The sequence below is a fragment of the Cryptomeria japonica genome, chromosome 5 (genome assembly GCF_030272615.1).
Source record: "Cryptomeria japonica chromosome 5, Sugi_1.0, whole genome shotgun sequence".
Taxonomy (NCBI): Eukaryota; Viridiplantae; Streptophyta; class Pinopsida; order Cupressales; family Cupressaceae; genus Cryptomeria; species Cryptomeria japonica.
In genome coordinates this window covers 105,474,460-105,490,399 of record NC_081409.1, presented here as the reverse complement: position 1 = coordinate 105,490,399, position 15,940 = coordinate 105,474,460, and the positions used below count along the sequence as shown (strand labels likewise).

Below are 15,940 nucleotides of genomic sequence, written 5' to 3'. Positions count from 1 at the left end.
CTTAATTTGGAAGTTGTTATTGGTTTAAACTCATCATGTAACAATATTTCCCATAAATACTAACCTTGCTCACACTTAAGCTAAGGTGTGATATTGCAATTCTACAATATTGTAGAATCATGCTATCTTGTTATTTTGCTAGTGTGTATAGCACCCTTGTTTGGAATAGCTGATATATTTGCATTCAGCAACCTATGTTGTCTTTTTGCTTCTTGCTAGCATGACATGCTTCTCTCACCTAGGACTTGGACCGAGTTCTCAATCTACATCAAAGGTGAATCTTACATGGTGTCAAAGACATTAAATGTTTTGTAGATTGTTCATGTTCATTGAGGGCAAGGTGTTCAAAATGTAGATGTTCGAAATGGCTATTGCTTATTTGGGATTTCAATATGAATGATATTTACGTATATCATGATGTTTACTAATGATTATTGTGATATATGATATTATTGCTTATGATTTACCGTCAATTTCTTGTAATGTTGCTTAGCTACCGTCAATTTCTTGTAATGTTGTCTTTTTGCTTCTTGCTAGCATGACATGCTTCTCTCACCTAGGACTTGGACCGAGTTCTCAATCTACATCAAAGGTGAATCTTACATGGTGTCAAAGACATTAAATGTTTTGTAGATTGTTCATGTTCATTGAGGGCAAGGTGTTCAAAATGTAGATGTTCGAAATGGCTATTGCTTATTTGGGATTTCAATATGAATGATATTTACGTATATCATGATGTTTACTAATGATTATTGTGATATATGATATTATTGCTTATGATTTACCGTCAATTTCTTGATATTATTGCTTAGCCACTGTGATGTTTATTGTAATGTTTATTATTGCTATAGTAACCCATACTCGAAATTGTGGTTTTAGGGCAAAATACAATAATTTTCCCAAAAGGGACATTACAATAAACTTCATCTAAAACCCTAAAAAATAAATTGAAATTGACCTAGTACTATAGCATGACACTAAAGCTATACAAACTACTGTAGCGACTAGCGAGTATGGGTTACTATAGCATGCATCCAAAAATCATTAAATCTTCAAATAGATCTCCAAGAAACTCACAAATTTACATTTGCCTGCAAATCTTCATAAATTTGTAGATGAATCTCTTCAGCATAAATAAGACATCTCCTCCAATGCCAACTTGCAGAAATATAACTCTTTAAAACACCCATAAACTCCTCAAACTAATCAATGAAGCACAATGTGAATTCCAAAGTAAATCCACCAATAGATGGAATTGGGTTTTCGTCCTGGAACACGTTGAACCTGCAGAACAAGCTCACCAAAATTATATGATAGAAAATATCAAAACCAGGATGTCCAAATGACTTGCTCTCATCTCTTTTTAAAGGTTTAGCTGGATCTTTTAGAAAGAACTTATTTAACCTCCTTAAAGCTTCTAGAAGAAACTTTATTTAATAAAGTGACTTTATAATATTTAATTTATTCTTATTTGTCACTTTAATTAAATTAATTAAATAAAGTTATATTTATAGTTTAATTTATTAAGACAATTTTATAATAATTAATTTATTCCTTTATAATTTCTCATTATAGCCCAACGAGAATAAAAATACGCTAGGAAACTAACCTAAATGATCATGTGGGAAATGGGGACATTACGACTCTTCAAAGAATATAGATGATGTAGTACTCCTAAGAGAGTAGATGGAGATTGTACTCAATCCAACCATCTCGACTCTCAAAAGAATATTGAAGATGTGATGATGTGGTAGTCCAAATTCAAGAGAATAGTAATAACATTTTTTATAGCATGAGATTTGATGTAATTATTTTGACGACAAAATTATATCTATAAGTATAAATATTATGGAATATGGTAGAAATTGCCAATGAGTCTATCTTACTTCTCAAGTGATTTAAATATCCTCTTATAGCTTATAGGAGCATTCGAAATTAGTGTTATATATAATAATATTTGTTTTTAATATTTATGAATGTCGTACTCATATATGACGCATGCAAAATAGTTGTATATGTATCTATGCTCATGAAGCTCTACTTGAAGCAATTGAAATTGCATGGATGGATGTCACTTTATAAAAAGAGCTATGTATCAAATATTTTAACTATTAAAATATTCGATGTTGTATTAAACAATGGAGACGAAGCCTCCTTATATAGATTTACAAAGACGATGTTTATAAAAGAAACAATCGTGAAGTGAAGCCAGAATAGAAATAAACTAAACTAACTAAGATGACTAGATGACCATTAAAGAAAAAATACATTATTCTAATACTCCCTTAACAATCATTGTTCTAACTACTAAGAGAAAAAGAGAAGGCTGCTCCCTTCTTCTTAGAACACTTTGCGACAAGAGCCTTGCACTGATCCTCCCAGAATCTACAAAACTTCTGGATATCACCACAAATCATCCAACCTTACGTTGGGTAACAAAGTCGTCCCTCCTTGCAGCCAAAGATGCTGAGAACAGCCGCATAATCCAAAACCATGATTTTGAGGAGAAATCAGCAAACCCTCCACTGTGTCAAAAATACGGCAACAAACTTTTGCAAATGAGCACAACACCCCAAAACAGACTGCAAGAAGCCACGACTTTTGAGAAAAAAATCGCCAAACCCAAAAACTGAAGATTACAAAGCATCGATTTTTTGGAAAAAAACGGAGAAAACCTAAGATAGGAACACCTATAGCCATGATTTTGAGGAGAAAAATCAATCGAAACCTAACACAATTTTTTTAGATGAAAAAAGAAAAATCGATCAAAACCCACAATACAAAACTTCGTTTTAGGAAAAGTGGTAAACCCTTTTACAAAATGATTTTTAAGGCAAAAAATCGCACAGAACCCCCAATAGTTTTTTATGGACAAAAATTATAAACCCTCCAAAAAAAATATTAAAACCCATGAATATTTTTTGTGGAAAAAAAATTATTAAAACCCACCAAATAATTTTTTAAGGGACAAAATTATAAACCCACTAAATATTTTTTTATGGGAAAAAAATTAATAAACCCTTACCAACTTAAACTGCAGCCAAAAAATCGTCGCACAAGCTAAAATCCGTTCGCAGATTTGGAGAAGCCCAACACACAAAACACAGGGTCATGAAAAAGAAATCGCCAGCCAGCACAGAAAAAACGCAGCCCAGAAATCCCAACGTGGGTCAGGAGCAGGAAAAACTGCAGGAATCCGGTTGATAAAAGACGCAGGGTTAGAAAATCCCCCCGCCACCAGAAAATCGCGACCAAAAAATAAACCCCGCTGCCGCCTGAAAATTGTCACCAGAAAAAAAATGGGCCATCTGAAATCCATCACGTAGGCCAAAAACAATCCGCCACCATCACCCAAAAAAACCACGTGAAAAAAACCAATGAGAAAAACCAAAAAAACCAAAATGAATCACAGACTTAACGCCATGATCTGCAGGAAAGTAACGCAACCCAAAAAACTTCCACTAGAAAAGCTACAGAGCCACAAATAACATACAGAGCCACAGACAACAGAGGAAAACCCTCGAATTGCAAGAAAAAACAAAATCGATTTTCCTTGTTAAAAAAAACAAAGAAAAAACATCTCAAATAACTTCTAAAAGTTATTTAGGAAAACCACAATTTTTTATTGAAACCAAACCTTAAAGAAACCCATCGACCTGCTCTGATACCATATTAAAATATTCAATGTTGTATTAAACAATGGAGACGAAGTCTCCTTATATAGATTTACAAAGATGATGTTTCTAAAAGAAACAATTGTGAACTGAAACCAAAATAGAAACTACCTAAACTAACTAAGATGACTAGATGACCATTAAAGAAACAATACATTATTCTAATATTAACAAGCTTAAAAATCCAAAGGCTAGCCATACAACAGTGATGTGTGATGCAATCCGAAGAGTGCAGCAAGAGTTCATATTCCCTCTATTGTGGTGTTACTCCAGCAGTTGTGTGATAATATTGAGGTATAATGATTGTAGTGTGCAATAGTGTGCAGCCCATGCTTAGGAAATCTCAATAACAAAGAGTGTGGTGCAAGCTCACATATCATCTCAATTGGGCTTGTGATCTCCATCAAGGTTTATTTAAACAAAAAATAAGGCTTCAAAAAGAATTGCAAAAACTTTTCATATAATAGAAATGTCATGCCCCCAATTTGATATGTAGTGAACAGCAAACCAATCATTGAAATTGTCTTACAGTATTGTAAGACTTCACAATTTCAAATCATAAAAAGTCTTCATCATTACAACCGGTCAAAGGAATGAGAATATGATATGGTTCGCTCCTCTCATTGTAACAGCGATCCCCACACTTGGTAATCATATTATTTATTAAGTATAAGAAACATGTTAAGAGCAGATGGAATATGTTGTTAAAGTTAGATTGAATTAATGAAACAGTTTATTGAGACAGCGGTTAAGCAGCGGTCACACAAGGAAGAGATGCCACCCTTCAAGAAGGGATGTCCACCCAAAAAGACACAACCTCCCAGCGATAGGGGGGGGGTTTAAGAATAAGAGGACATGGATTGTAGAAGGAATGGAAGAAACAGAATACTGATTTACTGGCAGATCATCTAGATTATTGCAATCATTATTGTGACAGCAGATTGGTATGCAGTATCTCTTCTATAAACTTAATGATTATTACAGAATATTATATTTGAATTCTACTGGGAATTAGTGACAGATTTATGGCCTATAAAATAGACTGCTTCATTAATTCCTATATATACGTATAACAGTGATAATGCCAATAAGATTTATATTTGTTAACAATAGGAGAATCAAACTTATTTGACAATTATTCTTAGTTTCATTTATTTACATAGTTATTCATAATGCATGAGAGATTAGCATATAAAGACCTAATCCTCAATCATTCTTTATTTTCCCTCATGGGGCTAGGTTGGTTTTGTTAGGAGGGTAGTGATTCCATCCCAAAATAGGTGAGTCCAAGAGGTGGTATGGACGGGTGTTCCTGAAACCCTTGGACCTATTTGCAGAGAATGGTTTCCTAGTGCCCTAACAAGTAATTCCCCATCCTCCATTAGGGTTGATAATTAGGAAAGGATTGGGAGCTTAAATATAGTAATATTATGAATACTAATTGTTCCCTAGTTTTAATAATCTGATTTAAGGCATAATAATGTATGCTTAAATATTGGGAAACAGGCAGGCCCTAACAGGGGACATTACAAGAAATGTATGTGGCAATGAGAAATATTTAAGTGTTACTGAAAGGGACATCCATTATAATTAGTATGATAACTATGGATATTTAGCTGAAATTAAACAAGATTCAAATACATAGGCAAGTGAGAGAGTGAAGACAAAAAAGTCGATGGAAATGATCTTAAAGGACGTAGACAGTTGAAAGACAAAAGGATTTATTGAGATTTTAGCCTATAAAATTAAGCTTTACTTATGTAAATATTCATTCAAAAATAGCACAATATCAATGACAAATGTTTTCAAATCATTGCAATGTGACCCAAGCTTTACCTCGCATTTTTTGTAGAAGGTTTATAGCCCCATCCCATATATAGAAAGGAAAAAAGGCCAAGATTTTTGAGACTAAGCAAGTCCTAGGGAAGCTCACCCTGTGCATAAGCAACTAAGACCTACCCAATCAAGCTGTACCAATACGAGACTAACTCAATCATAAAGCACCCAAAAATAAAGACAAAACCTTGAATCCAGCAAGCTGCCTCACTCCATTTAGCATCTCAATTTCTGTTTTGCAACACCCATTAGGGAAATAAAATAGGATTTGCAGCATGGACAATTCATTTTTGACAATCTAGATCAATTTAATCAATCGTTGAGATCAAATTTTTTACTGCTAGTATATGCCAAATTTCTGTCAATTCTGTAGGCTGAGTCTAAAGCCTTGCCCAAAGTTGGCTTTCTGGATCCATGTTAACCAAGTCAGGGTGTCAATACCATGAAATGACGTGTGGCCTACAATGGGATCCGTATAATCACCCAAGCTAAGGCCTTGACCGAAGTGGGGTTTCCAAATCCGAAATTGTTGAGTTGCGGTAATATGCAATGAAGCATAGCGTAAAATGAGATTCATATACTTTCACCCAAGATTTATCAAGTACATAAAAGCAGGACAAATCTCAACAATAAAAGATTTTCGCATAATTCTTTCAAATTCTTTCTACCTTGGAGTAGTGTAACCTAAAGTAGTATCCATAAACACACCCACAGTTTAAGCAAAATCTCATAATTAAAAGATAGCACGTGTTCTTTAAAACTGTACCTTTCTGAAATAAAAAAATCTTATATGAAAGAGCGCATAATGTTCTAACGCTCTCCCTATCTGCTAGTAAAAAAGTATGAAAATTAAAATATAACACCTAACTCTTCGAAATTTCCACTACCTGCGGCTTAACAACCTCAAAATTATAAGAAACCGCAAGCATAATTGTTTTTAAACTCTCCCTTACCTGGAAGTAACAAAATCTCAAACTAAAAGGATAGTGCATAACTCTCACCACCTGCCGGTAACCAAATCTCAGAATTAATAGATAGTACACAGTTCTGCAGAACTCTTCCTACCTGGCAGTAACGGCGACCGCTGGCATAGAACTTGAAAACATTCTGCCCCTCCTTAAGTAAGAGAGGTGTATCATTGCCATCCCCTGTGCCCAACAGACTAAAATTCTTCTCAAAAATCCCGTCCTTCGTGGCAAACTGCGCCGCCCAGGCGAGCGCAATCTTTTCATTCTCCCGCCTCCCAAGAAAAAAATTGACAGCGAACGCGATCAAGAAAGTTACGCAGAAGAACTCGATGTAATACGACTGAGGTCCCGCAGGAGGACGAGGAGAAGCCTTAGGGCTTGGTTTAGACTCAGCCTTAGGGTGAGGATTTGCAGTTAGGGTTTGCGTGTCTGTAGGAAGGCCCTCGAACTCATCCTCATCCCAGAAGTCGTAGGGAGAACGAGAAGGCATAGGCTTGCCGGCCTGCGGGGGATTTATGCTTTCTGGGGCTTCAGGGTTTTGGGTGGTGTCGGTGCTTTGTTCTTCTTGAGGAGGACCGCGGTCGGTTTCGAACCCGGATTGTGTGAGCTTGATCGGGGGAGGTGTGGGTTTTCTGGAAGTGAATTCTGGAGCGGAAATTTCGTCATCGAGCTCATCAGATTCGCCCTCAAAACCTTCGAACTCGGCGGCGTAAGCGGAGGAGCGAGCAATTTCTTGGCCTAGCAAGGCCAGTGCTGACAGCAGGGCTATGTACCACCAAAGGGTCCGCGGGTCAGGCCGCAGAAGCAAGGCCGCCATGAAAGCTGGGAAAACTCCTCCGCTTCCACCTGTGAAAAGTCCTCGGCGCTTCGCCATTAGATGAGAAAGACAGGTGAATTTTGTTGACAAAATACTACCTGCGAATAAATATTGGGGTTATATATAGCATGTATGACACAGATGTTTTGTTGTGTGGTTCGCACTGAATCGTTGTAGGGAACTTCAAACTGGTTGTTGTTGGTTATGATCTTGAGATTGTAATGGCGAAAAGCCTACAAGGAGTTGAGGTGGGTCCCTTCGGAGCTATGATTTTGTAGTTTGGACTTTGGAGTGTTGGACAGAATTAAATGTGTTTTGTGAATTTATTTTTCATTTATGGTTTATTTGACTAGGACAAGATCAATCAACTCTTAGTCAAGATGTATAGCAGGAGATCAATATGGTAGAACTCACTAAAACTAGCAGTTGCAGGGGAAGTGCCTTCAACAGAAGGTCAATAGGTGTGATTGTTAAGGAGAATGAATGAATGATACAGTTTAGTTAAGTGTAAAAGCCTTCAATAACTGAATAACAAATTTTTATTAAAGTGAAGGAGTTAATTATTTGTGTACATATCCCAACCAATGGTTGTTCCCAAATTTTAAAATTTCCACCCACCATCCCCCATGCTGGTGTATGCAACATGATGTACTTGAAGAATATGTTATGAATATAATTATGTATTTTTTTTTGTAGGTTATAGTATTTCCAACCAATTTTTTTTGTTGGACCCAGAGTCTTGTTGTTATCCACCCTCCATCCCCCATGCTGGTAAGAGTAGCATGTTATATAGCCTTTTGTTGAAATGCATGTGATGTATATGATGAAAGACCTGCATCATTTTTTCATTTATATATGTTAGTTTTGGAATATATAAAAATTTTGTGAAGTTAAAAACTTTGAAAATCTTGAAAATTTGAAAGATAGTATTTTTTAGTAATGTAATACCTGATGAATGTGTAATTGCAGAATTGGAGTTTCCTGTATGTTGCATGTGAGTAGTTCTTTGTTGTGAGGCAATGTAAGGTTTTTTTTGCAGTGAAGAGAACCTGAAAGTGGGACTGGTTGTTAGATTCAAAACCTTGAGAAAGTAATAGGTACTTTATAGATTGAAAACCAAAAGTACAAGAATCTACCTTGCAAATTGAAACCTTTCACTGCTTGCAGCAGACAGAATAGCCTTGAAAATTGCTTGCAAACTGCAAGTAGTGACACCCACAAACAGTTAAGTAACAGAAACAAAGCAGGAACCCTGCAAACACATGGTAGGAGAAAATAAATAGTTTATAAACAAAAGGTAATACATAACAAAAACTTTTATAAATAAAATGGAATGTTACCTTGCAACTTCAAACCATTAGCGGCATTAAGTTCATAAGGAAGCCAAGTAAAATAGTGATAACGAGAAGCAAACGTAACCAGTAAAAGAGTCACAACGAGAACAAAATCCTCCAATCTATGGAAACATTTGCAGAGTGAAAATTGCAGCGTGAAATATTGGCATGAACAACACAACAGATTACATTGTAAGGTTGCAAACACGCATAAATGATGTTGTGATCCGTGCACAGCCTCGAGGACAAAATCATTAAAGACATCATTAAAGACATAATCTGTTGGGAAGCATAGCGAAAAACACTTATAAGTTAAACTATAATTTTATTAACAACAGAATGGTCAAAATCTAAATACCTATCAAAGTATCATACCCAAAGTAACAATCCTACAGGCACACGATACCCTAAAATAACAAATAAATGTGTAAAATTGAACAGGTCTGTTGGGAACTGGAAGTGGTGAAAACTGTGAACAGTTAGAGAACATGAACAAAGCAAGGAACCTGAAAGTAGAGGACAGAAAATTTGAAGAGTGTTACATACCTTCAAATTACTGAACTTGGTGTATTGGTTCTTGTTATTTTTGAAAGTTAATGTTCATAAACTGTAAAACCTGTGAAATGAAAGAGGTGCAGTTAAAGAAGAATCTTACATTTTTACATTATTAGTTAATATTAAATCTATTGAACAAGTAAAATGGTAGAGAGAGTGTTGTATTAGTACTCAGTATAATGCTTACCAATTGTAAATAGTGTTGCAGTGAGTAAATAGCATCACAAACCATTATATTTGTTAAAACCTGTTAAAGAATAATCGTTGTGAAGAATCTTGTATTAGTACATCATTAGTTAATATCAAATGTATCGAACAGGTGATATGGAATACAGAATCTTGTAATAGTACATGAAAGGAACGAAATTGTTGAATAGGGAGTAAGTGTTACGTTTGTACTGTTTTTCTTGGAGACTTGGGGCATGCGAAAGGGCTCTTCACTTCTATAGTCATTCATTGTGTTGTAGATCCTGGAAAGTAGAAATATTGTTTTGTGATTGGTGAAAACTGTGAACAGTTAGAGAACATGAACAAAGTAAGAAACGTGAAAGTAGAGGACAGGAAATTTGAAGATTGTTACATACCTTTAAATTACTGAACTTGGTAGCATGACAAACCATTATATGTGTAATACCTGTTAAAGTATAATGCCTGTGAAGAATCTTGTATCAGTACATCATTAGTTAGTATTAAATGTTTTGAACAAGTGATGTGGAAGAGAGAATCTTGTAATAGTACATGAAAGGAACGAAATTTTCGAATAGGGAGTAGGTGTTACGTGTGTACCTTTTTCCTTGCAAACTTGGTCCATGCAAAAGGGCTCTTTACTTCTACAGTCATTCATTGTGTTGTCGATCCTAGGAAGTAGAAATATTGTTTTGTGATGATACAGTGAAAAGAAGAAATACAATACATGAAAACACAATGAAGATTTGATTTGCATACCTGATTCTGTTTGTTCTGTAGGTATGCTTGTTCTGTGTTGTGTGAAAGCTCCAGCAACCGAGCTTCCTCTGCCTTTCGAAGTACTGTTGATGTTGCACCTTTCAATTAGGAGTACCTTTGGTAACTGAAGTCTGGTTGTATACGTAGATGTTCAATTGCTTTTACTCTTGAAAGGGTTGTGAATGTCAGGCCTTGTTTCTTTGTTTTGCCGATGTCAACTGTGGCAAAGTCTAATGTCAAGCCCTGTGATTTGTGAATTGTAATGCCCCATGTCATTGCTAGTGGAATTTGTGTTTGGGTTCCTCTAGTAATTGGTGGAATTGGGACATGTTTTGCATTTTGTGGATCCCATGAAGGCCCAGTATAATGTTTGAAAAGAACAACAACATATTTTGGCAAATCAGGTGGTTTCAAACCTGGAGTGTAGACAATTTGTTTGATCTGGCCCAAAGCACCATTTACAAGGCCAACTTCTATCCATAGATTTGCATTAAGCATAATTTCCTGGTCTATAAAAAGAAGAATTTCAAATGCTAGTTGTTCTTCTTGATGTGCCTGCTTATCTCTTTGATGTGCAATGATTGTTGTTGCATGTGCAATGGGCAAGTGCAATTGTGTTAACATTTTTATGTTGTGTGCACTTGAAGCTGCATTTGTTGCAAACAAATCCTTCTGTTGGCTGAAGTGATTATTTTCATCAAGTGACAAAGCATGGGTTGACCGCAACTGGAGGGATTCCCAATCTATTTGCAATGGTGTTGAGTTGTGGATGTTAAGCAATATTTCACGGAATCTTATGTGTGAAGAACTTGTGCCTTGTTAACGAAATGGAATATCCAAGGTGACAATAGTATTGAATGTGTGCCATTGAGTGAGATGCATATAATGGCCTATCCATAACTAGTGGAAGTTGTGCAAGATCACCAACCAAAATGACTGAGATACCTGCAAATGATTCATGTTGTCTGCTGGGAAAAGCTTCTCGCAATCTTTTATCAATCTTAATGAGTAATTGAGGGCCAACAAAGCTCAGTTCATCTATTAAAATGTAATGTAAGTGTTTGCATTGCTCTTGGAACATTAATAGGGAATGGCTTGTTAAGGGTTTGTATTCTTGAATGGGTATACGGAGGGCAGCATGGATTGTGGTTGCTTGGATATTATATGCAGAGACACTTGTTGGTGCTAGTACAAGCAAAGGGCATTGTGCATGTTCTGTATTTGAGTTTAACTGTCTGCATATGTAGTCAATAAGAAATGATTTTCCAGTTCCTGCAGTGCCTTGAATGATTTAATCGTAATGGTGAAGAATGCAGGTTGTGTTCAACATGAGTTTTAATAATATCAAGTGCAATCATTTGGTTTTGTGCAAGCTCATAGTTAGTAGGTGGATTTAAATGCGGGTTCGCAAGATTGTGGGGTGCTTGGCTTTTCTCTGTTAAAATAAAGTAAAATGCTTTTGAATGCAGTGGTTCATTAGGTATAGAAGCAGTCCAATCAAACTGTAGATCAAAATCACGTTTGCCAAGTAGTTGAAGGGTAGCAACGTTGAAGTTGTTTGATGCTCCCATTTGTGACAAAAACTCCCATTCGTACAGTCCTTCCCGAGTTGATTGATGAATATCTTCTGGTTGTAGCTCTTCACCATTTTCTGTGGTAATGTGTTCTTTAAAACCATTTACATGCCATCAGATGTAATCTGTACTTTGAAGAGCTTTCCAATTTATGATAATTTCTTCAGGTGAGGTGCCTATATGTAGAGGAATAATTTGAAATGGTTTGTAAAGAAGCAATTCACTCCAATAGAAACTTTCAAAACTGTCGTCATCTTCTAAAGGTAATGATTTGTGTTGTGGATAGACATTTACAATTGTGGGTAGCTTTCTTTTCATCCATTTACATGATTGACGGTGCTCAGAGTATGTATATAGCTGGGCTGAACGAAGCAGAGTCAGGTTTGCTAATTCCGATGGTCGTTTCATGTAGTTTGAGATATAAGATATTGAGGTTTGAGATTCTTCATCACAATTAGCTATGCATTGGAAGATTCTTTTACCAACATTTAGTATTACAAATTGGCATGTGCAAGATATCAATGGGAGTTTAAGCAGCATGTGACAAGTTTCTTGTGCGCTAATGTCCCTATCAGTAACTATTCCCATGAGCAGCCTTTGGTATGCCAAGAGGATTGTATCATCTGAATTCGTTGATTCAACTATACGTTTCAAGATATGAATATAACTTTCTGACTTTTGTTCAGTTTTTTATGCGTACTTTGAAATATATTGTAGAACTGCTTTGTTGGAGTAGACAGGCTGACAGTCGACATTTGCTCTCCATATGGCGAGTATTGTAGGGTTGTGTACATTTAGGCGGCTATCGTTCCTTGCTGGTTTGTATGATGGGTTATTGTTGTGGTCTAATACTAGTGAGGATTTGGGTTGTTCAGGCCAAGGAGCTTTGTATCGGCATTGAAGGATTGAGTTCTTTTTCCTCAAGCAGGTATATTCTGAACACTTTGTATGTCGTTGAATAGCATTGAGTAACTCAGTGTAATCAGTACAAGGATTTGATTTGGATATGATCTTTATATCTGCAAGGCATGGATCTGAAATTGCAGGCATATATTGCCTGTTCAAGCAAGCCTCTTCAGGACGTGGATTCCATGTTGTGATGTACTGGTCAAAGAAGTGTTTTACTGATTGGATATTTGCATGATCTGACTAGTCAAGGTTATCAACATTTGGTGCTTGTGGCAACCAAAGAAAGCCATGTATATGGGCAGAGCCTCGGTGTTGCCATTCATATCTGTACCAGTGGTCAATAGTTTTTAGTTCTTTCACAATGACTTCATCATGAAAGATTTGAAATCTTAAGTGTAAGTATAAAGCTATAATGTGAGGATTATTGATTAAATTTTCAGTTAATTGTCTTCTGTTGTTAGGTGTAGTAGCTGACTTTGACTTTGGCAATAACTTATGCAAGTCTGGCCATTTTGTGTCACCTGAGCTTAAGGTGAAGAACAGTGTAGGTGCACCTAACTGTTCTATCATTGATGTAAGGTCACGTCGGGACTTGCTCCAAAATGCCCGTGTACCATGCAATGAGGTTGCATATCGCATGATATGATTTGGTAATTAACTTGACGGTGTGTTTTGCAAGTATTCCTTTAGGCTATAAAGATTTTGTGGAAGATTATCTTGTAGATTAGTCTTAATGAAGACAGAAGTTGATTGCTGGGATCGATGTCTCATCATGAGATTGTAGATATAATATCTAAAGCGAACATGTTGCCCAAATCTTTGATCATAGTATTTCATCAAGTGCAAAGCATATTCATGTAAATGCACTTCCTTTGCTCTTTGTTGTAGTGGTAAAGCTATTCCAGTAGGGAAAAGCGTTGGGAATGCCATGGAAAGGAGGCCCTCAGTATTGTACTCATTGATAGGCGATGTACTAATTTGTGGCCAAGGAATAACGTTGTTGATGTTGTTATTTAGATGTAGGATATTTTTGATTGCATCAAGTTCCGGTATTGATGATGGTAGTTGTGGGATAAATGACGAACTATTCTCCCTGATTTGTTCTTCGTTGTCAATATCCGGCACAGTAGAGGTCTCTTCAACAACATCTTCTTGCAGGGTACTGAATGCAGTAGTTCTGTAATGTCAGTGGTTTGCTCTGGCAATAGAAGCACTGCATCTAGATCAATGACTACATCCTTGTAGTATTGATCATGTTCCATTTTGTAAGCCAACGCATTCATGACGTGAAATCTATTCACGTAACAGTCATAAGTTAAACCTCAGAAATTTGTTCTACGGACAATTAGAATTTCTAATTGGTTAATATGTCGAGGTAATGTTATTGCAATATGAGAAATATCTTGTGGGAAGTTTATTTTATGGCCAGAATATTTGTATTGGCATCCCCTTGCATGTATTACTTGTAAAACAGGGGCAATTCTTGATATGAGCATTTCTTCTACCTGAGAGAGAGACTTTAAAATAGAAGGTTGCTCACCTGGGTCCATATTGTTTGATAATGAGAAGCGGTGGAGGCCTTTTTCACCATAACATCTCATGCACACAACTATATGATTGAGTTTTTTAATACTCATGCCCACATACATTTCTTTGCAAATAGAACATGACTGTGTGATCTCCAACATATCAATCTTTTTGCAGAAATTAGACAACGTATTTTGAAACGAAGCAGCCTTCATAGCAAGTTTAGGAGCAATAGAAAATGTTTGATTGAGATTAATTTGCTCAACATCACTGTTTACTGTTTCTAATAACTGTCTTGAGTTTTTGTAGGGTGCATGAAGTGCATGACGATTCAGTTGTCGTTTCTTGGAGATATCAACTCTGTTCTTTGCATAATAAGTTCTATTGGTCTGACTTCTCCTCAATTTGATAGCATCAATTTCTTGAGGGCAAGGCTGGATAGATATCTAATATTTTAAAGAGAGCAGAGGTATGTCAGAATTTTCATAATTGAAGGTAGTTAACTTCGAAGCATGTATGAAGAATGTATAAGAATTGAAAATTGCTTCATATATGGTTATGTGATTTCAGAGGATTTGTTCTATATGTAAATTGCTTTTGTTGTGATTATTTGTATCTGTAATTATCTGTTCTATTGTTTTGTTGCTCTCATTCACTCAACTTATATGTACAACTTTACTTGAAATATATGGGTCGTGGAAAGTCATAAATTGACTTTCTAGTGCTGTACTATGTAAATATGTTGCTGCTAGCAAGTTGGTTTTGCAAAAGGTAGCATTGTCATATAGGTATGTATAGGTATAGTAATTTTTTATGTTTTGTGTTTTTAAAAGCATGATTGTAATATAGGTATGCACAACTATAGTAAATTCTGATACATACAGATGTATGTGTACATATACACATGTACATATACAAATAATTTAAAAATTCAAGGTTTTGTATATGAACATATGCACATATATAAGTACATGTATATATCGAAAATACTATAACTATGAATACTTATATATAGTTATGTATTGTATTGTTATACAGATAGGTATAAGACCAGAAAAAGAACAATATACGTGCATATGTGTATATTTTATTTGCAAACAACATAGTGTGAACACATTTGAAAGTAATGAGTATGACTGAAAATAACTAATGTGAAGAGGAAAACTTTCATATATGGTTATGTGATTTCAAAGGATTTGTTCTGTATGTAAATTGCTTTTGTTGTGATTATTTGTATCTATAATTATCTATTCTGTTGTTTTGTTGCTCTCGTTGGCTCAACCTATATGTACAACTTTACTTGAAATATATGGGTCATGGAAGTCATAGATTGACTTTCTAGTGCTGTATTGCGTAAATATGGTGCTGCTAGCAAGTTGGTTTTGCAAAAGGTAGCATTGTCATGTAAGTATGTATAGGTATAGTAATTTTTTATGTGTTGTGTTTTTAAAAGCATGATTGTAATATAGGTATGCACAACTATAGTAAATTCTAATACAAACATATGTATGTATACATATACACATGTACATATACAAATAATTTAAAAATTCAAGGTTTTGTATATGAACATATGCACATATATAAGTAGATGTATATATCGAAAATACTATAACTATGAATACTTATATATAGTTATGTATTGTATTGTTATACAGATAGGTATAAGACCAGAAAAAGAACAATATACGTGCATATATGTATATTTTATTTGCAAATAACATAGTGTGAACACATTTAAAAGTAATGAGTATGACTGAAAATAACTAATGTGAAGAGGAAAAACTTTCAAACAGATAAT

The 15,940-nt window shown here is 35.4% G+C and overlaps 1 protein-coding gene across 1 annotated transcript in view; it reads right to left on the bottom strand.

Moving 5' to 3' along the window:
• The window catches only part of LOC131067393 (uncharacterized protein At5g49945), a 56,794-nt gene extending 49,224 nt beyond the window's left edge, over positions 1-7,570 (bottom strand). The window contains exon 1 of the mRNA XM_058002374.2: positions 6,576-7,570. Within this exon, the coding sequence (XP_057858357.2) occupies positions 6,576-7,352 (777 nt within the window). The 5' untranslated portion in view covers positions 7,353-7,570. The remainder of the gene's footprint in view (positions 1-6,575) is intronic.
• Between the last annotated feature and the right edge of the window lie 8,370 nt (positions 7,571-15,940).